General features: G+C 43.5%; 1 protein-coding gene across 1 annotated transcript in view; it reads left to right on the forward strand.

The window, feature by feature from the left end:
- The window catches only part of POT1 (protection of telomeres 1), a 111738-nt gene extending 101477 nt beyond the window's left edge, over positions 1 to 10261 (forward strand). The window contains exons 12-15 of the mRNA XM_088455950.1: positions 5833 to 5921; positions 6704 to 6798; positions 8116 to 8221; positions 9914 to 10261. Of these exons, the coding sequence (XP_088312076.1) occupies positions 5833 to 5921; positions 6704 to 6798; positions 8116 to 8221; positions 9914 to 10029 (406 nt within the window). The 3' untranslated portion in view covers positions 10030 to 10261. The remainder of the gene's footprint in view (positions 1 to 5832; positions 5922 to 6703; positions 6799 to 8115; positions 8222 to 9913) is intronic.
- Positions 10262 to 26585: the final 16324 nt, after the last annotated feature.

Below are 26585 nucleotides of genomic sequence, written 5' to 3' on the forward strand. Positions count from 1 at the left end.
AATCTCTGGGACTTTGTCAGGCCAGAGGCTAGACCTGCAAGCCAGGCAGGGAAGGCCACAAGAGAGACTTTGTGTGAAGGTCAGTAGGCCATGTATATACCTGTAAGAGACAGGATTGGGACTACAAGAGACTGTTATATTTGCAGACTAGCAGGACGTCTGCGCTGCTGCTCCATCACCCCTTCGGGCGCCGCGACCCAGACTGCAGCCCGGACACAAAGGGACAGGTAAGGCAGGTCATTGCTCGCGGTGACCCACGGATTAGCAGTCGCTGAGAGTGAACACAGACTTTGTCCACAGTGATCCACTAGACCACTAGGGTAAATATTGAGCTGGAATCCAGTGTCCCGGTGGTTAAAAATCAGCATGGGAAGGTCAGCTTTCCCATTAAAGCTGCCCCTCAGCTCAGGGTGCCATTCCACTGAGGTATCGCTTCCCTGAACTGCTCTCCGACCACGCCCCCTCAATGGTCTCCGGCTGCCATTTTCTCCAGGCTTAGCCAGAGATCTCTCAGGGAAACGCAGAATCCTGTCCCCCTACATACCTCTCCCTGGAGTCGGGTTATGTAGCGCTATAGCCTACCAGATGTTGAGTTACTGACTACAGAATCTGTGTAGTTGATTGTAGTGTCATTCTGCAGTTATATGGTATTTCTGCATTGTATGTGACTTATGCTAGCGCTGCCTGTGTTTATTTCTCTATACTGTCAGTATATATCTTTCCCTTTTTTTCTACTTTGCCCTAACATACAGGTGTATCAGGGTTTTTCCTGTGCCTCACATCTCTAAAACAAATGTATTTGTGAGGGTTGTCACATACAGGTGGTTACTGCAGTGTGCCATATTTGTGCAGTGTGATCCTGCAGCTTGCCCAACCATAAGACAGGATCAGTATATTGCATTCCTACTTGTATCCTACATATCCGGTGGTTGCATTATACCCAGTGCCATATTGTGTGCTATACTACTCTATAGCTATGTCTAGCAAAGGCAAGAGTAGCAAGCATATACTCCAATACTGCTATCATGCAAATGATGTGCTGCAGGCTTAAGTTAGGAGGATTTAATACAAGATGGGTTATGTGTTAATACTCCACCAGGCCCATCAGACCCCCAGCTCCTGCACAAGAGCACCCCTGGGCTTCCTTTTCCAGCTGCTGGCTACTATTGCGGACCGCTTAGCGGTACCGACTGTAATTCCCAATAAGCCATAATTCCCCCTCTGGGGTTTCCACAACAGGTTCAGGCAATACAGGTACCTCCTGTGTCCCCTCCATGGGTAGACGTATTCTCTAGCTCGGTACAGAGTATGGTGGCTACCTCTACAGCCTTTCAAACTATGTTGCAAGGTGAGAAGCCCCTACCCAGTAAGCCTTCCAAGCGTCCTGTGTTATCTTCACAGTCCACACAGTGCTCAGATTCTGAAGTGTCATCTGAGGAGGCAGAAGATGCTGATCTCTATAACACTGACTCCCCTCCGGGGGTGGACGAAAGTCAGTCTAAAATTAATATTCCTGCCTTGGTACGAGCTGTCAGATCAATCATACTCATAGAAGCTGACGAGCCAGCCCCTAAATCAAAGCACCCACTGTTTAATCAACAGAAAGCGGCTTCAGCAGAATTCCCTCTTATCGGATCAATTCGCTGAACACATGGGTGCAGCCTGGCAGATGCCTGGTAAGAGGTTTCAGCCCCCAAAACATCTGACCTCCTGTTAGCCATTTCCTCCGGCTCATTGTTCATAATAGGAGACTCCCCCTGCGGTAAATTGACATGTTACGCATTTAATAAAAAGCGCTATGTTGCCTATCCCTACAGTATCCTCTTTGAAGGACCCTACTGATAGAAAGGTTGAATCTTGCCTTAAATTTATATACTCTCTTTCAGGGGCTGTTGCTTGTCCAACTATGGCTATTGCATGGGTGGCTAAAGCTATAGAGAGCTGGGCTGACGCCCTTGAAGACTCTTTTTTTTTTTTTTTTTACCTCAGATGCTTCTAGGGAACAGATGTCTTTCGTTGCTCATATACGAGATGCAGCTTCTTATATTGGAGAAGCGACATTGGATGCCAGTCTCCTAACCTCCAGAGGCTTGGCTACGGCAGTGTCTGCCCGCAGTACCCTGTGGCTACACTCATGGAAGGCAGATGCGGATGCCAAGAAAGGCCAAGAAGTGTTTCCCTACAATGGGGAGATCTTGTGTGGCCCAGACCTTGACAAGATTGTAACCACATTGGCGGCATCAAAAGCTGTATTTCTGCCTTCAGCAACTACTACTGCAAAGCCTCGGACTACATCTTTTAAGTAATTTTGTCTTCAATGAATGCCTAAAGGTCATTCCTTTCCTAGGAATCTGATTCCACTAGGGCCGCCAAGCCCAGGACCAAGCAGGCCTGGACCAGCAGATGCCCTGCTTCCAAATCCGAGGATAAGCCCTCAGACTGACAGGACGGGCCTCTCTCTGGGGGATCCCAGAGTGGCAGGTTGACTTCTTCAGTTTGCCCAGTGCTGGTATCGAACCACCATGGATGCTTGGGTAAGAGAAGTGGTCTCTCACGGGTATGCCCTCTCATTTCTTTTAATGGTCACCCCACCAGTTTTTCTACACAGGCCCTCCTTCAGACCCAAACAAGGCCCTACTAACCCAGAAAGCCATACAGTCTTTGCTGCAAGGAGAGGTAATTGTGCCAGTTCCACTATTGCAGCAGGGGACCGTTTACTATTCTACTTTCTTTCTGGTTCAGCAGCCGAATGGGTCTCATCGGTCTATCCTAAACCTCTAATCCCTGAACAGATTCCTCAGGGTACCCAGGTGCAGGATAGAAACCCTATTCTCTATCATCCTAGCTATGGAGCGTGGGGACTTTATGGTATCTCTGGATATTCCGGATGCATACCTACATGTACCTATAGAACCCTCTCATCAGCGATATCTCCGGTTTGCTATACTGTAGCAACACTTCCAATTTCAGGCTCTGCCCTTTGGACTATCCACAGCTCCATGGGTGTTTACCAAATTTATGGCTATCATGGCGGCCCACCTGCGTTGTCCAACTGCTACCATATCTGGATGACCTCCTACTCTTAGCAGGATCCCCAGAGGTGCTTCACCGCCATCTGCAGCTAACCATTGCTTTCCTTCACAAACATGGATGGTTAATCAACTTAAAGTCCTCCCCGAATCCTTCACAAAGAATGATTCATCTGGGAGCCCTGCTGGATTCCCAGGATCAGAGAATCTTTCTGACATCAGACAAGATCTCCACACTTCAACTACGAGTGCGCAGATTCCTCCACAGTTGCCTAGTGTCAGTCCGGTCAGCAATGCAGGTTCTGGGATCCATGGTGTCCACCTGCGACATGGAGTATGCTCAGTTCCACTCCATGCCTTTGCAAAGGCTGATCTCGGACTGGGTACTCCTAACAATGGACGCCAGTCTCCGGGGCTGGGGCGCAGTGACCGGTCAACACTCCTTCCGGGGGCTGTTGGACATCGGTCGAATCAACCCTGCCAATCAACATATTGGAACTTCGAGCTGTTTACAGGGCCCTCATACTGGCCCAGGACATACTTCAAGGAAAACCTGTACATGTTCAGTCTGACAATGCCACAACAGTGGCTTACATCAACCATCAAGGAGGCACTCTAAGTCGGGCAACAATTCTGACACGGGCCGAGGGCCACCTCCCGGCCATCTCTGCGGTGTTCATTCCGGGAGTCCTCATTGGGAAGCAAACTTCCTCAGCCATCACGACGTGCATACAGGGGAATTGCCTCTTCACCCAGAGGTTTTTCAACTCCTAGTGAGCAGATGGCGCCTTCCCAAAGTGGACCTCATGGCCTCCCGACACAATCACAAATTGCCAGTGTACGGGTCCAGAACAAGGGATGCCGAGGCAACCTTCGTAGGCGCATTGTCATTGAAGTAGACCTTCCAGTTTGCATACCTATTCCCTCCAGTCTCCCTTCTTCCTCGAGTTCTTTGGAAGTTCAAACAAGACGGAGGCACTGTCCTGCTGGTGGCTCTAGCTTGGCCCAGACGTCATTGGTACTCAGGTCTTCAGAGTCTCCCCATCGACACTCAGTTCCTGCTGCCTCAACATCCAGACTTGTTGTCTCAGGGTCCTTGCCTTTACCCGGACCTGGGTCGTCTGTCTTTGACGGCGTGACTCTTGAGACATGCCTCCTGAGGTCCAAAGATTATTCTAGCTCTGTTGTCAAAACTATGCTCAGAGCACGTAAGCCAGCCTATGCTCGGATCTACCACAGTGTGGCATACATATTTCCAATGGTGTCGTACTAGAAGCTACGACCCTCAAGTGTTTTAGGATTTCCAGAGTCCTGGCCTTCCTTCAAGCTGGATTGGACCTTGGACTCTGCCTGCCCTCACTGAAAGTGCCTGTCTCTGCTCTCTCCATTTGGTTCCAGCATAGATTTGCTCCACTACCGGATGTCCACACCTTCCTCCATGGTATCCTCCATATATAAACTCACTTTGTCCTTCCAGTGGCTCCATGGGATTTGTCAGTAGTTCTTCCTGCCCTCCAGGGTCCTCCGTTCGAACCTCTGGGATCTGTGGACCTCAAGTCGCTCACAGCGAAGACTTTTTTTTTTTTTTTATCTTCTGGCTATGGCGTCCACCAGAGCATCGGACTCGCCCTGGTTTCCTTCCAAAAGTTGTTACTAGTTTCCACATTAATGAGGAAATTGTAGTCCCGGCCTTTCAATCACCAGACCTATCTGCAGGTGAAACCTCTTTGGATGTGGTCCGTGCCCTTAGGATATACGTGGACCGTACAGTTCCCTTCAGAGATCCGACTCCTTATTTCTGCTCTATGGATTTCACAATAAGGGATGGCCAGCCAACAAACAGACATTGGCTAGATGGCTTTGCATGACTATCTCACAGGCTTACACGCAGACAGGCCTTCCAGTACCGGCTACTGTTAATGCTCATTCTACTCGCTCTGAGGGTCCTTCAAGGGCAACTCGCCTTTGCACCTCAGCTGAACAGCTTTGTAAGGCAGCCATGTGGTCCTCTGTCCATACCTTTCTGAGGTTCTATGCCTTTGATACATTTGCCTCTGAGGGTGCTTCATTTGGGTGCCGGATTCTCCTCTCAGCGCAGGAACGGCCACACCCTTGAATGACTGCTTTGGGAGATCCCCAAGGTCTCCCTATGGCGTCCTATGGACCCTGAAGAAGAAAATGAGTTCTGGTAGAACTCACCTTTATTAACTTTCTTTGAAATCCATAGGTTCCCAGGGCACCCGCCCTGACGCATCTGGCTCCATATGTTTCTAGTCACTGGTTTCCCGTCTCCTCCTGCGTGAGAGTGTGATTCTTGTGTGTACCAGTCTTCCTTCTCTTTTCTCCTCCTCCGGACTTTGGCTTGTCACAAACTGGGATGCCTTGGGGGTGGGGTATAGGGGGTTGGACCAGTGCATCCTGGGAGCTGAAAGCTTTAACTGTGTGGTGCCCGGTCCTCAACCACCACCTACACCCCAAGGTCTCCCTGTGAACCCTATGGACTTCGATGAAAGAGAGTTAACAAAGGTAAGTTTAACATAACTCTCATTTTGGCCCAGGGGTGCCATGGAAATAATGCTGATACTCTAGGGTGCTGTGATTCGAAAAAGTTTGGGAACCACTGCATTAAAAAGATGTTATTTGCATGTAGACCATTCGATACATTGACAAATGAAGAATGTTTAGGTATAAAAAGCATAAATGGAATATATTCATTAGTTACAACAGTAATGTGACATTTATGCCAGTCATGCTGACAAACCATTTATTATATATTACTATTTATAATATTTTATTTTTTTAGGTGCAGCAAATGTTCCAATCTTAAGTCTTTAGAGGCACTCGCCTCCTTATCCCAGGAAGAGGACTGGAATGCTAAAGAAATAGCCAAAGGTAAAAAGTGATAATATTATAGCCGTAAAGTTTTATTATTCTTCATTGTTCTATTGGAAATACAAATATTATTTGGACAAAACTAAGCAAATTGTATGAGTATTATCTTATACTGAACCTTCCTATTACTTTACTGTTCATATTTTGTATTGAGAGACTACAAAACTATGGTTTGATTTTATCAGGCTGTATATTGTAACTTGATTTAGACTTTGCTTTTAAACTGGGATGGTAAAGATTTTTTTACCCTGTTTTAGTTGTTTGTTTTTCTAGTATAATAATTTTGTCATTCAGTAATCACGACACAGCTTCAATTCCTATCACAATTTATATGTCAAATTTTATATCCACCTGTAGCATAAATCGTGCACCTTATAAACCATATTACTTCAATCTTCTGCTTCAGTTTAAAATTTTATTTTCTTATTATTTTTACTTCCTTTGGCAACTACCATCCAAATTCAGATGTCCGCTTTACCTGCGTACACTTTATTTTTTTTTATTTTTGTAGTGTATAGTCACTAAAATATTATGTTCATCTTTCAATTCCTGTCTCCTCCCTTCCTGGTGGCTGAAATATCTCTAATAGTACCTGAAATTATTCTAAATGTGTAGAAAATTTTTAGGTCAGCTTTTAAGTAGCCTTTAATGTATGAAATAAGTCTTTTGTATAAAAGATCATTGAAGAACACTGCCTTAATCTATTCAAGTAAGCTAAATTGGTCTTTATCATTAAAGTACAGTACCATTAACTAAAATAATCTTTTTTTTCCCGGATTTAGCATTGGGCATTGAACCTTTAATGCATCTCTTTGTTATGCATTTTACTCTGGAAGATGAAACTGGGTCAGTTAATGCTTATTTGTGGAAGCATTCTGTGAGTATAACTATCTAATTGCAAGTTCAACTACATTTACTTGGAGTGTCTCAGTTGCCCAGGGTGTCATGAGGTGTTTGAGGACACATATACATATAACTATAATATTAGATTATAACTATAATGTTAATATATAATATATTAATAAAATAGATGAGCAGTTTGGATTCGGAGAAATCCGACAGTACTGAATTAGTTTTTTTTGTTTGTTTGTTTTTTTAGTCCTGGCTTGGGCCCTCCAGCCAAATTCAGTTCTCCAAACAATGCAAAACGTAATTGTCCTGGAAATTTTGGATCTTGCGTGTTTTGGGCTGCATATAAACACCTCGCTTGTCATTTCAGGTGCAATCTCTCACACAGGAGAGTGCATGGAGAGGGTTGTGGGCTGTAGCTCTACTGCAATAGTCTCCATTAGAGAGTTATAGATGGTGGCATCTTTATTCTGTATATATGTGAGGGTCAGAGACTAGCAAGCAATCTACAGTAAAGGCACCTGTGTGTTTGTCAGACACTTGCAATCTGCAATACAGGCTCCTCCTCTATGGGGGCAATTCAGTTGAGCGCAATGTGAACAGCGCCGGAAAGGGGTTCCAGCAGCTATTCAATTGACCGTGCTATTAGCCCGACTAAAGTCCCGGCTGCGATGCTGTTTTTTAGCTTAGGGCGGTGCTAACAACATCACGGCCAGCACTTAAGTCGGAAAATGCTGGTTAGCATGTCTAAACACGTGCCTTAAAGTGCGCTAACCGGCATCTCCCGACTAAGTGCCGGACGGGGGAAACCATTCAATAGCTCTGGGAACTCCTTCACGGCGCTATTCACATTGCCTTTAATTTAATTGCCCCCTTTGTTTTATAATTCAGTTTAGGTATTTAAAGGGAAGATTGTGTGTTTTTGAGGCAGTGTATATGACTGTACTTGCTGGGTGTTGTATCCTAGCCAACTGCACTCCAAAATAATAAATGTTGAAAAAAAAAATATTTTTTTTTTCTGGTATAAAAAGAAGTTCAAGTTTTTTAATAAAACTATGTGGAGAAGGTTACAGTCCCTTTTAAGTGGAGGTTAGGTTCATTATGATAAAAATAAAACCGCTTTGACACACTTTAAATTCATTTATTTGTAAACTCTCACATCTTACACTTTGTTTATGCTTTAACACCCATATGGATTATCCCTATATACTGTGTTGTAATTTTCAATTTGTATGAAGGTATTAGTGACTGTCAGTATTTGTGAGAATTTTTTCCTAGTACTAACAGATTTGTTTGTTCTGTCTTTTTTGAATGCTTGTATATGGCACGGAATCTGTATATATAGGAGCAATTCTTTCAGATTCCTGCTTCTGAGATTCTTATGGATAGTGAATTACAAGAAAGACTCCAAAACCTCATGAATACATTGTGCCCACCAGCAAAACAAATTAGTAAGTGCCATATTAAAGATATGAATTAAAGTCTTCATTTTTGGTTTCTATTTCACTTGTGCACATTGCCATTTCCTGGTTCTGCAGCAGATACATATGCCATTTCCTGGCTCTGCAGCAGATACATATGCCATTTCCTGGTTCTGCAGTAGATACATATGCCACTTCCTGGTTCTGCAGTAGATACATATGCCACTTCCTGGTTCTGCAGTAGATACATATGCCATTTCCTGGTTCTGCAGTAGATACATATGCCATTTCCTAGATACATAAGGCCATTTCCTAGATACATATGCCATTTCCTGGTTCTGCAGCAGATACATATGCCATTTCCTGGTTCTGCAGTAGATACATATGCCATTTTCTGGTTCTGCAGTAGATACATATGCCACTTCCTGGTTCTGCAGTAGATACATATGCCATTTCCTGGTTCTGCAGCAGATACATATGCCATTCCCTAGTTCTGCAGTAGATACATATGCCATTTTCTGGTTCTGCAGTAGATACATATGCCACTTCCTGGTTCTGCAGTAGATACATATGCCACTTCCTGGTTCTGCAGTAGATACATATGCCATTTCCTGGTTCTGCAGTAGATACATATGCCATTTCCTGGTTCTGCAGTAGATACATATGCCATTTCCTGGTTCTGCAGTAGATACATATGCCATTTCCTGGTTCTGCAGCAGATACATATGCCATTTCCTGGTTCTGCAGCAGATACATATACCACTTCCTGGTTCTGCAGTAGATACATATGCCATTTCCTGGTTCTGCAGTAGATACATATGCCATTTCCTGGTTCTGCAGTAGATACATATGCCATTTCCTAGATACATATGCCATTTCCTGGTTCTGCAGCAGATACATATGCCATTTCCTGGTTCTGCAGTAGATACATATGCCATTTTCTGGTTCTGCAGTAGATACATATGCCACTTCCTGGTTCTGCAGTAGATACATATGCCATTTCCTTGTTCTGCAGCAGATACATATGCCATTTCCTAGTTCTGCAGTAGATACATATGCCATTTTCTGGTTCTGCAGTAGATACATATGCCACTTCCTGGTTCTGCAGTAGATACATATGCCACTTCCTGGTTCTGCAGTAGATACATATGCCATTTCCTGGTTCTGCAGTAGATACATATGCCATTTCCTGGTTCTGCAGCAGATACATATGCCATTTCCTGGTTCTGCAGTAGATACATATGCCATTTCCTGGTTCTGCAGCAGATACATATGCCATTTCCTGGTTCTGCAGTAGATACATATGCCATTTCCTGGTTCTGCAGTAGATACATATGCCACTTCCTGTTTCTGCAGTAGATACATATGCCACTTCCTGTTTCTGCAGTAGATACATATGCCATTTCCTGGTTCTGCAGTAGATACATATGCCATTTCCTGGTTCTGCAGTAGATACATATGCCATAGGAGTGCAGCAGCACATCAGGCAGGGATAATCCAGAGACTGCTGCTGCTTACCAGCAGCAGTCTCTGCTCTCTCTGCCTGATGTAGTGCTGCACTTCCATACAGCAGCTTGCGGTAGTGGGAAGGAGGAAAGTGTTGGTGAGCGAGATGACCACTCTGGTTACCGCCCTCTCCGGGTTTTGCTATTATATGAGGGTGACATTGTAATTAAAATGTGCAGTGAAAGCAAGTTTTATAAAGTACTTTCATTGTTTTAGGTGAATTCCCTTGGATGGATTGCTGCATCAGATCATACAATTCTAATGATGGAAGAAAAGGACAAATTTGTTATGAGATTTTTGACACACTAGTTTCTGAAAGAAATTCATATTGATACAAAGATCATTGTATGTAAAGAGGAATGTAAATTGTGTTATATTTGCACTGGTGAGATTATATGTAATATATTTAATATCGTGGTCACCGCATCAAAACACATACTGTACTGCAGTGGGACCCAAACTTTCTTCAACCACAGCGCCTATCAGCTTTCTGTACACCACCCCTAGGCCAAAAGTTTCTTAATGAGAAGCTCTGCAAAAAGATATTAAATGAAGTAACCTGTGTTTACCTGTTATTATGTGGTGGTGGTGGACAGGGTTGCACTTCTGTTTGTCTACATATTTTATGATTGGCAGCCACCAGCACTGGTTTTGCTTTTTCACATTGACCATAAATATTTTGGTTTCATACTGGACCATCAACCTATGCCACCCCGTGGGAACCACTGCTGTACTGCATAGAGAATCAAACAAATCCATTTTGACTATGACACTTGGGTAGCGTTCCCGCTAAGCTGCTTTAGCGAGTGCCGAGCCCTGTACGATTTCAAAAGGGCAGAATGCGCCCTGCTAAAACATGCCGGGTGCTGTCCCCACCCGCGGGACACTGTGGGTGAAATTGCGGTACAGCACTCACCGGCAGTGAATAGATGCCGTGCGCATACGCACGGCTTTTCACAGGAGAGAGCATGGGGGAAGCCCAGCATGTCCGTAAGTGCCGGGCACGCCCCCAAGAGTGATGAAAGGGGGGAGCGTCTTAAAGACACGGCCCCTCTTTTTGTGGCCACACCCCCTTTTTGAACGTTAACGATTTCGACACACGCTAGAGTGCCCTTTCTATGGTCCAGCGTTCTGCCCGGCGCCGGACCAAAAATCAACACTATACTTAGGTGTATATTCACTAAAGTGCAGGTTTATAGAGGTGGAGATGTTGCCCTTAGCAACCAATCACATTCTAGCTATTATCTTCTAGAAGTTGCTAAATAAATAAGTAGAATCTGGTTGCTATGGGCAACATCCCCACTTTTTAAAAACTGCACTTTAGTAAATATAACTTTTATAGTGCTTAAACCCAGGGCAAACCTATAAAATCACATTACTCTATTTTAAATGTTAAAGTAGGCATAAAGAGCCATGTAACTTCTGCTTAACAGTTTTCACATCTGCCCAGGACCTCTAATTAATTAAATGCTGAGTGCATCTTTTTTTGTGTGTGTGTGTGTGCACATAGACATGTATGTGCTATTGTGCCCTAAACCAGAATCAAGGCAGCCATGGAGAATATTGTCCTATGCGGAAAAAATATCCTGTTCATTCTCATTAGCATGCATGCTTAACTTCAGCCCCTTTTAAAATAGCACATTGAACTTTAGTGTGCATTCCCCTTAGCTGTTTCTTTTCTTCTAATTAAAATGTGGTTCCTCAAGCACATAACTTACAGTCATGTGAAATAGAATGTACACCCTCTTTCAAATTTGTGCTTTACATCTAAGGCTATAATTAAGTCATCTAGACGTTACTCTATTGCAGTATTTTCTAACTTAATTTTGCGAAACATAACCCATAAAGGTTTTACTTTATTATAGTATAATCAAACAACAAAACGAAGTATGAGACATTTACAATTATTGTGTGAAAAGGTAAGTACAGCATAGGGCCATATTCTATTAGACGTGAAAACGGTACGTTTTTGCAGATGGAAACTTACTGCACCATTTTCCCGAATGTCACTTTTCGCATGTATACACACTCCCGCTTTTCAGGCAATCCTATTGCAAAAGACGCTAGTACACATTCTCACGATAATTCTTGCAGGGATGACCGGCAAAAAGTACAGGAGTAAATGGGAAAATCAGCTGTCCCCCAAGAAAAGGTAATATAGGCTAACAAATGACTGTTAGTGGCCATAATCAAAGTGTTTGGAGTTTTTAAATTGTGTCACATGGCTGTTAATGAAAATTTTATATAACAGTGAAAAATGATAGAAAGCAATATTTTTGGCCAAAATACGAGGGTTGTTCAAAAAGTAATGCCTAAATGCTCACAACTCAAATTTTATTATAGATACAAAATTTGCAGTAAAATACCTTGAAGTCTTAGTAACATAATGATTCTACTCAAAAAATTCACCATCTGCCCTCAAACATTTTCTCCACCTCTCAACCCAAGCTGTGAATCCACTTTGGAAAAATTCCAGTGGTTGGTGTTTGACCCGGGAACGTATGGCGTTTTTAACAACCTCTATGTCTTCAAAATGTTGACCCCGGAGACAGTATTTGAAAGGGCCAAACAGATGAAAGTCAGAAGGGGCAAAACAGGACTGTATGGTGGATGTGGCATTATTGCCCTCCCCATTTTGGCAATGGCCGCAGATGTTGCCATCGAAGTGTGAGGTCTGGCATTGTTGTGGTGCAAGATGACATTTGACAGTGGAATTATAGACCTTTTATTGCGGATGGCTTCTTTCAGCTTCTTAAGTGTAATAATGTATCGATCACTGTTGATTGATTGGTTTGGTTCCAAGTAATCGATGAGAATAACACCTCGACAATCCCAGAAGAATGTGGCCATGACTTTGTTTACTGATCGCTGTAATTTAAACTTTTTTGGCCTAGGTGAACTTGGGTGTTTCCATTGTTTTGATTGGGCCTTTGTTTCTGGTTCATAAAGGAATACCCAGGTCTCGTCTCCTGTAATGACATTTTCCAAAAACGTCCCAGGGTTGACTTCAAAGTTGGTCAAAAGGTCATTGCACACTTCCACCCTCTGGGCCTTATGATCCCTGGTTAATTGCTTTGGAACCCATTTGGCACACACTTTACGATATCCCAAATCATTGATTAGTGTTTTTACAGTGCCATGGCTACATTCAAGTTCATCACTGACATCTCTGATGGTCACACAATGGTCTTTCTGAATCACGGCATCGACTTTGTGTCGGTTCTCTGCTGTCACTGCAGTTGGTGGTCTGCCACCACGAGGTTTGTTGCACACGGACGATTCTCCTGATCGAAAACGCTTCATCCACCTTCTGACATTGCTATAGTCAATTGTACGCTCACCGTACACTTTTTTTCAGTCTTCTGTGGATTTCTGTAGCACTGCAGCCTTCTTTTTCCAGAAATTCAATGACTGCTCTTTGTTTCGTCTTGGATTCCATGGTATTTCTTGGACTACCTAAACAAAAATACATATATAGCTAGCAGACATATTAAACTACAAACTGAAATAAAATGCAATATTTATTTGAAACTTTGTCAGAGTTATGAGCGTTTAGGCATTACTTGAACAACCCTCGTAAATGCTGTAGTTAAGTAAAAAAAATTTCAAAATACACCCCCTCTTACAAATACAATTGCAGTAAAGATTATTTTTGCACAGTTGAATGTAAGCAAACTACACGACTTCTGGACAGAATAGACATGGGGTGGGGAACCTTTTTTCTGCCAAGAGCCATTTTGATATATATAACATTTGCGGGCCTGGTGCAGGCCACACCCCCTCCGTGTGATGTCACACAGGGACAGGGCCACAATCATCCTGAGGATGCTCCGGGAGCTGTAAGGGCAGCTGTGTGACCGTCTGAAGCGTCCTAAGGACACTCCTGGCGGCACTGCTGCATAGATTTTTCCTGCAGGGTACTATTCTAGGCACCCTGCTAGCCAATTGAGGCTAGCAGAAAAAAGCTCCGAAGGTCAGACCAAATGATTCCGGGGGCCTTATACGGCCCCTGGGCCTGAGGTTCCCCATCTCTGGAGTAGACTAAGGTAGAGTTATTTTATCTTAATTAACAACATCCTTTTTGTTGACCAGTGTATCAGTATTGTGACCTCTTACAAACTGTCATACACATAAGAAATGTTTTAGTGCACCACCTCTACCAATTCCCTTAAAGCAAATGAATTGCTTCAAACGCAAATAATAGTAGAGCGCCTGTACTCCAATATTCAAATATAAAAGCATATAATTAACTCAGTTTCAAGCAATCGTTTAATACTCATTAAAATCAATCACAGTATTTTAAAAAGAAAGGGACAAACATTCCCTCCAATCATTTAAAGCACCTGTAAACAGAATATAAATTTCAACAATGTTGCAAAACATAACTCAATTAATGTAATATATTATGGAAAGAAAACTCTTCAAGGACTATAGGGTGGACACCTATCTATAACTCTCTAGTGTGGCTATTGGGATTTGCTATAATTCGCCACCAGCGGAACATCAGCCTGAGCAAGCGGCGTCTGCTATATGCACAGCCGGAGGAGTGGAAACACAGTGAACCGCGCTCTGAGACATAGCTGCTGGTGCAGCATGAAGCTGGGAGAGTGAAGGAGCAGTGGAGCTGTAGCTGGGTAAAGTAACCACACTGATGGCTTATATAACAGCACACATACCCCTACTCATCACACTGGGGAAAAAATATATATTTATTTTTCTTGCCAAAGATTTAAGATCGGTTTGAGAGTGCTCGCACGTCCTATTTTCGCATTAGATTTTCGCTATAGCTGAATTGGCTCCAGTTTCAAATTAATGATAAATTATAAAAATCAATTATTTTCTCCATTTGAAGAACCTTACTAGTCTAGACTTACTTTACTTAACAGAATCAACTTAGTTTTGCTTTTTTAACAACTCCCCTCTTTCAACAACAACAAGAATTTGCTTTATATGCGATAATGTACCTGGTAGTCACGTTTGAGACACAACACATTCTAATCTCTAAAACGCTGGGAGGAGGCGTGGCAGTGCACTGCTGGGACATTCTCAGACCACAGCCACGCCTCCTCCCAGCATACAGAGAGGAGTAACTGAGAGGACAGAGTGGCGCAGTTAGCACACCTCCTGTTCCTTTGTTTGGCCCTCTCTCTGTCCCACCACAACCAATTTCTCACAGTTTGGGCTTGTTTTGTTCAGATGTCCTTGGCTTTTGTTGGGAGTTAGCACTGAATGTGTAAAACAAAACGTTTTTGCTGTTAAAATGAGTTCTTCTCTGAGACTGTGCACTAACAACGCTGATGTTTTATGTTATATTTGTGGCAAATATAGTGTTGCAAAAGAAAGAAAACATGTAACTATATTCGTAAAACAAGCGTATCAGGCTTATTTTGGATGTCACATAAGCCATCAAGACAAGATTTGGGTGTCTCATAAAGTTTGTAAAATCTGCGTGGAATCACTCTGCAATTGGACTAAAGGTGATCAAAAAGGACTTAATTTCAGCATACCTATGATGTGGTGTGAGCCAAAAGATCACTTGAGTGACTGCTATTTTTGTGCTGTAAATGTGAAGGGTATGAATCGTCTTAAGAAACGCAAATGGAAATACCCAAGTATGAATTCTGCAAAACAACCGATACGACATCAGCGAAGATTTACCTGTACCATCATTGTTATTTGTGCGAAGTTGAATGTGATGATGTCCAGTGCAAGTGACAACACAGATGAAAGTGAGTTTGAAGAAAGTTTCTCTACTCCAAACAAATTTTCTCAAAAGTAACTAAACTATTTAATTTGTGGCTTGAATTTATCGAAAAAAGGAGCTGAGATTTTAGCATCCAGACTTCAAGAAAAGAACTGTCTTCAGCCGGATGTTACTATAACGTCATATCGAAATAGAGAGCAAGCCATACTGCCGTTCTTTAGCCAAGATAACAATCTTGTGTATTGCAACAATATTCCGGAACTTCTCCAGATGATGGGCTTACCAGAATATCAAGCTGAAGACTGGCGGGTCTTTTTGGATAGTTCTATAAGGAGCTTAAAATGCGTATTAACCACTTGCCTGGCATTGTATCAGATACGACCATACCAGACTGGGCTTTCCCTGACATGGTCGTATCTGATACGACCAGTCAGAAATGCCCACTAGACGGCTGCGGGAAACTAATCTTCCCGCAGCCGCCTATGTCAGAGGGACTTTTTGGTCCCTCTACACCAGCTGCTCCCCCTTCTGTATTTCCCGATCAGCTACAGTGATCGGGTACCCTGTGGCTACAGAGAAGAGCAGCCACCGGGGAAGTCAGTGCTGCCCCGTCTCTCCCTGTGTATTCCTCGGCAGCCAATCAGAGCAGCAGCCGCCGGGAAGCCAGCGTCGTTCCCCCCTTTATATTTATTCCCCGGCAGCTCCAGAGATTCGAACCGCCGGGGAAGCCAGTCCTTTCCCTGCATTTACCCGGCAGCTGCAGGGAGCAGCAGCTGCTGGGGAAGATAGCACCGCCTCCCTCCCTGTTTATACCCCAGCGGCTCCAGAGTGCTGAGCCGCCGGAGAAGCCAGCCCCCGTCCCCCTGCATATACCCGGTGGCTGCATGGAGGAGCAGCAGCCGCCGGTGAAGGTAGCGCCGCCCTCATAGTGCTCAGCCGCCGGAGAAGCCAGCCCCCGTCCCCCTGCATATACCCAGTGGCTGCATGGAGGAGCAGCAGCCACCGTTGAAGGTAGCGCACCGCCCCCCCCCCAGCCAGCGCTGTTCTTTCCCTTCATATACTGTACCTTCAAGCATGCTTCATTCAGCAGGGGGGACTGATCATCAGCCTCCCCTGACAAAAAAGTGATGGCCATCGGTGGGTAAAGCCATCGATGGTTGATTATTTTTTCACTCCATAGATGGTTAACCATCAATGGTTAACCCACCGATAGCCACCCCTATGCAGAATCTCTGTTGCTGTCTGCATGTGGCTGCAGGGAAGGGGGGGTGGATGTATATGGTTCCAGGGAGTAGGTGTCGTGTATGTGGGTGTTAAGGTGGGATAAAATCTGGAGGGGAGGGGGGCTTAAAATAATAATTTAAAAATATTACACTACTGATGGGGGGTGGGAAGAAATTTTATAATGGGGGCTTAGGAACACAAGGGATGTACGAGACACCCCCTAGGCATATATATATATTATTTTTTTATATAAAATATTTAAAAACCTTTTAAAAATACTTTTTAAACTATGTTAAATGAAAAAAAAAAACCGACAATTTCTGACCGGTTTTGCCGGTAAAAAATCGTCAGTTAAGTGGTTAATGCACAATGGGAATAAATTTGCGTTGATTCCTAATGATCATTCAACAAAACTAAAAGAACAGTATGAAAATATCAAGTTAGTCTAAGACAAAATGGCTTATTCTCAGCATCAGTGATTTGTTTGTGTCGATTTAAAAATGGTAAACTTTCTTCTTGGGCAGCAAAGTGGATATGTGATAAGTATCCTTGTCACGTATGCTTATGGGATAGTCGTGAAAAACAAAAGCACTGGCAGCAAACAGTATGGCCTCCAAGATAAATTATAACTGTAGAAGAAGCCAACATCATTCATGAGCCCTTAACTGACAGGAAAAAAATCATACTGCCGCCTCTCCATATCAAACTGGGTTTAATGAAACAATTTGTAAAAGCATTGGACAAGTCAGGCGATTGTTTCACGTATATTTGTCGAACATTTCCATCTCTTAGTATTGAAAAATTAAAGTCAGGAATTTTTGACGGCCCACAGATACGGAAACTGGTGAAGGATCCAAATTTTACCACATAGATGACTGAAACTGAATCTAAAGCATGGTTGAGTTTTATGTGTCATTCAAAGTTTTTTAGGCAATCACAAGGCAGACAACTATCATGAATTAGTCTACAACATGCTAAAATGTTTTGAGAAAGTAAGTGCCAACATGAGTATTAAAGTAAATTTTTTTTGTACAGCCAATTAGATCACTTTCCGTCCAATCTAAGAGATTTAAGCGAATAACAGTGTGAATGGTTCCACCAGGATATTCAAGTAATGGAAGAAAGATATGAAGGAAGGTGGGATCATCACATGATGGCCGATTACTATTTGAGTCTGCAGAGGGACAGCCTGCACAAGAATACAAAAGAAAATCCTACAAAAAACGGTTCTCATAGCTTCCTAACACTTATGTATGTAATTTTCCTGTGTCTTTTTATAACATTTTACGAATCAAATTTAATCAGAATAAAAAAATCTCTAACTATTTTTAACATTGTTTGTTTAATTTAATTTTTCATAAAATGAAAGACATACATATCTCAAAAACTAGTCAATTGAAAAATAAACATGGCATATTCATGATCACGAGCACAAAATTAATCAAAATAGACTATTAAATCTCTGGCACCAGATTAACTGTTTCCCAGTGTTCTCATGGTCCCCAGTTAAGACTCTTACCTTACTCCCCTCTGCACATTGAAGCTGGCTATTTGCTAACGGACATGCCAACAAACGTGGCCGCTCAACTGTGAATTGGGGTTATAGATATTTATATTGACTGTGATCATACTGGATTTGGAAACCATTTTAGTCTGGTAAACATTTTATATTGTCATTTGCTTCCATACATTACCAGGTTTTCATTCCAACCAGCCAGATTGGGCAGATATCTGACAGAAAATTGTATAGTGGATGCCCAGCTTTACTCCTTCTATTCCTCTTTTGACTCCAAATTCACTGATAACCTTCCCCCCTCTGAAGCCTCTTCGACATCCTCTCAGAATTCATTGATAAAAAAACGACCTCAATTTCTAAAAAAGAAAACTTGTTACACCCTTAAAAAAAACAATACTTTTGACCCCTTGTCATCTAATGCTAGTTTAAAAACTTTTTTAAGAATTATTGACTAAGAGAATAAACAGGGAGACTCTAGGGGGAATGCCAATTTTGACAATCTTTCCAGGGAAGAAAAATCAGCTCTGAGAGGGTTAAGAAAGAATACCTCTATTGTTATCAGGAACGCTAACAAAGGAGGGGCAGTTGTAGTGCAAGACTTTGTAGACTATGGCCATGAAATAAGATCAGTTAGTGGATCCATACATAGGATTAAGAAGTTGATACATTGTTAGAAACTACTTTACATAATTCTTGGATTGACGAGAACATTTTTGCATTTCTCTCTGTTGCACCTCCCATCTGTCCTGTGATCTACACCCTCCCAAAGGTCCACAAGTCTCTTAACAAACTCCCCAGGAAGACCCATTTTTTTTTACTGCACCTGGGTCCATTTTACAGCCTTTGGCCCAATCCTTTTGATTTATTTCTCCAGCCTTGTGTAAAATCAATGGAGAGCTATACCCGTGATACTGATGACTTCCTGGGGGGCCTGTTATTGATTGATGATATGTCTGCGGATTGTATACTCGCGACCATGGACGTATCCTCGTTGTATACTGTAGTTCCCCACGAGGATGGTATTGCTGTGGTTAAACAGGCAAACCAGGCCACCTAATGAATTTATTCTTGAGTTGATATGTATTGTACTTGTAATTATTTCCAATACCAGGACTGGTACTATGTGCAAATCGCGGGGATCGCAATGGGCTCCAATTTGGCGCAAGGTTTCGTGAATTTGTACATGTAGAAATATAAAAAGGAGCATATTTAAAATAATTATGCTGACAAGATAGTATATTTTAAACTATTTATTGATCACCTCTTCATTATTTGGAGAGGGTTTGTGATTGATTAATTTTTTATGATGGTAAATGAACTAAACAGCTTAGAAAGCCCCATCAGATTCACGGCATCTGCTAACCATGAATCCATCCATTTTCTTCTTCAGGGTCCATAGGTATACCATGGGGATATTATGGTTGGGGACCAGGCACCAAACAGTTAAAGTTTCAGCTCCCAGGATTCCCCAGAGTTCTCCTCCATATATACCCCACCCCTAGCTTCAGTTGTTTGTTTTGTGCGGCAGGATCAGGATGCACCTTTGTAACGGGACTGCTCTGGCAGTAGTAAGCTTTTATGTTATTTTTTGGGGTTGGCAGTACTAAGCGTCTGAGTTAGGATGCATAATACTGCGACTCCATCTACCTCCACCGGCCCGCAACACCAGAACTGGGCTGGTAATTTCAGCGGGTCGAGGTTAAGCTTGCAAGCCACTATGCTGCGACCTGGACTGCAACCGGATGTATGGAGATGTCAGGTAAGGCAATTCCCTGCTTACGGGGAATCGCGTGTGGCAGTCCTTGCTTCTGGTGTCAGAGATGCACCAGAAGCCGCTGCTCTTATGGCCCGGGATTGTCCGCGTCCTAACTACACCACCGGGGCCTTATCGTCTGCCACCGGGGATCGGCAGCAGACGCTTCTGCTGCCACGAGGCCAGCATACCCGGCTGGCTAAGGCAGCCTAGGGTAGGTAGGCTCTCCCCAGGCAGCTCCGACCCAGACGCAGTCTCTACGAAGGGTTTTGCACGTCTGGGTTGCTTCGCCTACCCTCCACGTGTATATGAGATGCTCACAGTCCACGCTCCTTGCGCCCTGTAGCTGTTGGTCTCAGGAGGGTTTGGGTCAGTCTCCCTGTATAAATCTCCCCTTGGTTAAGGTATATAGTGCTCTATATTCTACCACTCCCTTGTGTCTGTGTAGTTGATTTAAAGTCGATTGTAATTATATTACATATGCATTGTATGTGACTATTTGCTAGCTGCTGTATTGACACTATTTTATTTCTGTGTCAATTATAACTATCCCTGTTTTTCTCTCCATCCTTTTGGGGTGGAGGTTGTTTTCTGAGTTCTACAATTTTATTACGTTTTTGTGAAGGCTGTCGCATAACATTGTGATTATTTTGAACATGTCAAAATATAAAGGTATACAGGAGGGGGAGCCCTTTGTACTGGTTTCATGTAAGTCATGTACGGCTTATTTGTCCCCTCAGGATGGTTTGTGTGTTGGCTGGCGTAAAGAGCCACCAAACTAGTCCAGTTTACCTGTCACTGGATAAGAGCCTTCTGGGGTATCCTCTTTGTCCCAGGTAATAAAGCAGTTTGTGGATCATATGGTTGCTCCCACTATGCCTCCTTGGATGGGATGTCCACAGCATGCTATGTTTGCACCTCCTATGCATCCTTCCTGGAAGGATGGTTATGGCCATTCTAGTCAGGGTATGGCACTGTCTAATGTTGATAACAGACTGGTAGTTACTAAGGCGCCTAAGCGCAAGTTCGCTTTTTATCAGTCTACTCAACATTTGGATTCAGATACATCGTCAGAGGATTCAGATGATTCACAAGGTTCCTCTCCAAGGTCTAGCTCGGGGGAGGACGACCATCCGTTCAAATTGGATGTTCCTCCTTTGGTGAGGGCGGTTATATCAATCCTAGACATTCAGGATAATGAACCAGCTCACCGTAAGAAGGCTCCAGTGTTTAAACACCATCAAAAGGTGATCAAAACTGAGTTTCCAGAATCTGAACAGCTCACTGAGCTTGGGGTAACCCTGCAAATATTTTTATGCGAATAAGAGCATAACATCGTTGTATCCTTTCCCTGCTTCTGTATGTGCTAAGTGGGAGGTACCTCCTACTGCGGATGCTCATGTAATGCATTTGATAGAAAAAATGCTACATTGCCTATTTAGTCGGCATCTTACCTGAAGGATTCCACGGATAAAAAGATTGAGGCGTGTCTTAAAATTTATTTTTTCATCATCTGGAGTGGTTACTCGTCCAGCTATGTCTGGAGCCTGGGTAGTCAAAGCGGTTGAAGAATGGATGGGAGCATTGGAAAATTCTTTACCAAATGCTACCAGAGAACAGATGATGTATATTTCTCATATACAGGAAGTGGCTTCCTATCTGGGAGGACCTGCTGTAGATGCTGGCATTTTAGCTTCTAAAGCATCAGCGGCTTCAATAGTGGCACACAGGGCCCTTTGGTTAAGATTCTGGAAAGCTGATACAGGATCAAAGAGGGCACTAGAGGTATTACCTTTCTATGTAAAATTACATTTTGTACAGAGTTGGATAAAATAGCTACTCTGGCAGCTTCCAAATCAGCAGGTCTGACATCTACGGCAACTATAAAGTTTAGACAGGTTTCTTTTCGGTTCTTAGGGACGAGCAAGGGAACAGCCTTCCTCTAAGGCATCAGTTGGTCGCCTTGATATTTTGCAAAAACCAAAGAGGTTAGGGCCGGCAAGATGTCCCGCTTCTAAACTGGATAACAAACCCTCTACCTGATGGGGTGGGAATCCTCCTGGTGGATCCCAGGGTGGGAGGCCGACTTCTTCAGTTTACAGATTGTTGTCATCAAACAACAACAGATGCCTGGGTCCGAGAAGTGGTCTCTCAGGGGTATGCCCTCACTTTCAAGAGGCATCCTCCCCAGAAGTTTTTTTGCACAGTTCTCCCATCAGATGCGGTCAAGGCCTTTTGGCTTTTCAGGAAGCCATTCATTTCCTGCTGCAGGCGGGCGTAATAGTCCCAGTTCCTGTGTCGCAACAGAGAAGGGGTTATTATTCCAATCTATTTCTGGTTCAGAAACTGAATGGGGCTTATCGCCCTATACTAATTCTGAAAACCCTCAACCGTTTTATCCATGTACCCAAGTTTCGTATGGAAACTCTCCGATGAATTATTTTGGCAATGGAGCTGGGGGATTACATGGTTTCCCTGGACATTCAGGATGCATATCTGGGTGTTCCTATTATTCCATCCCACCAGCAATTTTTACGGTTTGCTGTTATACAGCAACATTACCAATTTCAGGCTCTACCCTTTGGCCTATCTACAGCTCCCCGGGTATTTACCAAAATAATGGCAGTCATGATGGCCTATCTAAGGCGTCAGGGAGTCAGAATTTGCCATATCTGGATGACCTTCTGATAATGGCACAGCTCGATTGTTTTACAAACCATCTTCAACTGACCATAACCTGCTTACAAACGTACGGCTGGGTCATCAATTGGAAGGATTCCTCACTTTCTCCAACACAGCAGATGGTGTGGTATGCTCAATTCCATTCCAGGCATCTGCAAAGATTGATTCTCTCCAAGTGGAACGGACAGTATCATCAAATAAAGTTCCAGAGGATCCGTCTTACTCCAGAGGTTCGTCACTCCCTCCTGTGGTAGCTGAGAAAGGATCATCTGAACAAAGGGCGCCCATTCTGGATTCCAAATTGGGTACTGCTCACCACAGACTCCAGTCTTCGCGGATGGGGAGCAGTGACAGGTCATCACACCTTTCAGGGAAGATGGACAAATCAGGAGGTCATATGCCAATAAACATTCTAGAACTGCGAGCAGTATACAAATCACTTGTCAGGGCACAGGACCTGCTTCAGGGCAAGCCAGTCCAGATCCAGTGTGACAACAGTGGCCTACCTCAATCATCAGGGATGCACAAGAAGTTATGCAGCCATGAAAGAGGTGACAAGGGTTCTGATTTGGGCAGAACGTCATCTTCTGGCATTCACTGCAATATTCATACCGGGAGTACTCAATTGGGAAGTGGACTTACTAAGTCGCCAGGACATACACGCTGGAGAGTGGTCTCCATCCGGGAGTGTTTCAGCTTCTGGTAAACAATAGGAGCCTGCCATAGATCTCATGGCGTCACAAGGTATGGGTCCAGGTCCAGAGACCAATCAGCAGCCTTTGTGGACGCACTGGCAGTAAGATGGGACTTCAAACTGGCATATCTCTTTCCTCCGATTTCCCTCCTCCCAAGAGTCCTCAGGATATTCAAGCAAGAAGGCGGAACAGTAATACTGGTAGCTCCGGCTTGGCCCAGACGTCATAGGTTCACTGACATACAGAATCGACAGTCTGTATCCTCTTCCTCGGTGGCAGTATCTGATAATGCAGGGTCCCCGCCGGCATCCGGTTTTACCTCGTCTGGCTTTGATGGTGTGGCTCTTGAATCTTTGCTCTTAAGATGAAAGTGTTTTTCCAGTTCTGTAATTCAGACCATGCTTAGGGCACAAAAGCCTGTTTCTGCCCTCAGGGTTTGGCATTCTTTTGGTTAGTGGTGTGCCCACAGAAAGTATGATCCTAAGGTGTTCAGGATTTCCAGGATACTGGCTTTTCTTCAGGCAGTTTTAGACCGTGGTCTCCACCTGGCCAATTTGAAAGTGCAGGTTTCTGCACTGTCAGTCTGGTTCCAGAGGAAGACTGCCTCATTACCAGATATTAGAATTTTTTTTACAGGGACTTCTGCAAGTTCAGCCTCCTTTTGTTCCACTGGTAGAACCGTGCGATTTTGTTTTTGGTTCTTAAGGGGCTACATGCTTCCCCATTTGAACCCTTGCACTCTGTAGGTTCGAAATGGTTGACAGCAAAGACACTTTTTCTTCTCACTATCTCTTCTGCACGCAGAGTCTCTGATTTGGCAGCCCTTTCTTGTCGCTCCCCATTCTTGATTTTTCACCAGGATAAAGCTGTTCTTTGTACTAGGGAGAGTTACCTTTCTAAGGTAGTGTCCCATTTTCATGTGGATGAATAAATTGTTGTTCCAGCTTTTCACACTCCAGATCTTTCTGTAGGTGAAATCTCCCTGGATGTAGTTTGTGCTCTCCTCCATATCCATTTGGAGCGTATAAACTGTATTATATGGTTTTCACAAACTAGTATGGCCAGCTAATAATCAGACTCTGGCGAGATGGCTACGCATGACTACTTCTCAGGTGTACACATAGGCTGATCTCCCTGTCCTAAACACGGTGACAGCACATTCTACTCGGTCTGTAGGACCATCGTGGGCATTTAGCCGTGGTGTGTCTGCTGAACAATTGTGCAAGGCAGCCACGTGGTCTTCTGTCCACACTTTTCTTAGGTTTTATGCCTTTGATACTTTTGCCTCTCAGGATGCTAGCTTTGGGTGACCAGTTCTCCTTTCTGCTCAGGAGGGTCCCCCATCCTAGGGGAACTGCTTTAGTACATCCCCGTGGATCCCTATGGACCCTGAAGAAGAAAATAAGAGTTATGATAGACTTGCCTAGATAAATGCTTTTCTTCAAGGTTCATAGGGTCCACAGGGCACCCACCCTGACGCACCTGCCTGCATCAGTAAGTATTTTCTTTTGGTCACAGATTCCCTCATTATTTTGTGTGTGTTTCTGGTGTATGATTTCTCTTCCTTCTCTTTCCATCTCCTTCCTTGGGGCTTGTTAACTAAACTGAAGTCCTCTGGCTAGGGGTGGGGTATATATGGAGGAGGACCCCGGGGCATCCTGGGTGCTGAAGCTTTAACTGTTTGTTTGGTGCCTGGTCTTCAACCATAATATCCCCATGGTATCCTTGTGGACCCTATGGACCTCGAGGAAAAGGAGTTATTTAGGCAAGTCTACCATAACTCTTATTTTTTGGATGTGACTGTGTTTAATAAGCCACCATGCCTGGAGTATACTTTATTCCTTAAGCCCACAGACAGGAACACTTTGCTGTGGGCAACAAGCCATCACCCTGACAAAATAAAATCAAATTTACCTGTGTCTCAATTCCTCAGGGTGAAACCGAATAATGCCCAATTGGAAGACTGTAAAACACGCTTCTTGAAAGAGAATATAAGACCAATGTTCTCCGGTGTTTAAGTAAAGCAGAAGGATTCATACTGAAGGGCAAGATGATCGCAGGGTGGGTGCAAGGTCTCATTGTTTCATACACAAGACTAGATGCAACACTAATCTTAATAATGTTGAGAGATCAATAAAAAAATTGGTTAATCATCAGCACTGATCCTAAAGTTAATAAGGTGGGTGATAAACCACCATTTCTCAGCGTAAAGAGAGGATGCAACATGAAAGATTTGCTATTTAAGACCTGATTTGAACCCAAGTCCAGCTTTTGATACTGGATGGCTGCACAAGCATATTGGCTGCTTTAAATGCCTGAGTTGTATTACATGCAGGTCGCTGATCACGGGGAAATATATATTTCACCCTCACAATATCACAAGGATTCCTTTGAGGCACCATCTAACATGCTTACTGGACCATGGAGTCTATTATCTGGTGTGTCACGGTGGTCTGATGTACGTCGGCAAGACAGTGAGGACTTTCAGAGAGAGGATGAATCAGCACAGATCATCCATACGCTTCGATTTTGCCATTAATTAAACTGACAAGCCCATAGCGGCTCATTTTTTACAGATGAAATATTTAGCTACTCTTAAGGCACACATCCATTTAGCAATAATACTGAGCGATTGCACGATTACGATATTGTAATTGTGCAATCGCTCAGTAATCGTGCACTTTAATGTCAGAAAAGACCAGCGATGCTGGTAGTTTCCGTCATCAATCATCGCACGAAAATGCTGTATAACCTAACTATAACGTCAGGTTCAGCATGGTAGTGGATGATTGATGTGCCTTCACTGAACGTTCAGTGTAGACACAGCACAGACTGACAAACGACTGCATGATTACAATGTCATAATCATGCAGTCGTTTTGATGTCTGCAAGTGGATGTGTGCCTTTTTAGATGTATGATTATAGATTGGCTCCCCCCTCCTTCCAGAGTAGGTGATTGTGGTGCATACCTCCCAAAATGGGAGGCTTATTGGATACACTTTTTGGACACCCTGCCGCCTAAAGAGAATTTTTCTTTAAGATATATGAAGTTTTTTTGACATGTATTTGATTGAGATATCGTGGCTGTTCTAACCTGTTGGTTCATCCATCCATATATTTTTTGCCTTCCTTTTGATCTTTATTTGTCACGTTATTTTTTGCGAAAATACTGTGATAAGTGCGGAGGAGATTCGCAGGGACAGAGGGCCTGATTCAGAGCTGAACGCTCTGACCAGAGCGCTCGCTCTGAATCAGGGCCCTCCTACCTTTTTTTGGAGCATCCTCATGGACGCTCGCATAGCTGTGGGTTACCA

The sequence above is a fragment of the Taudactylus pleione genome, unplaced genomic scaffold, assembly GCF_031769625.1.
Source record: "Taudactylus pleione unplaced genomic scaffold, aTauple2 ptg000041l, whole genome shotgun sequence".
In the NCBI taxonomy this organism is placed as follows: domain Eukaryota; kingdom Metazoa; phylum Chordata; class Amphibia; order Anura; family Myobatrachidae; genus Taudactylus; species Taudactylus pleione.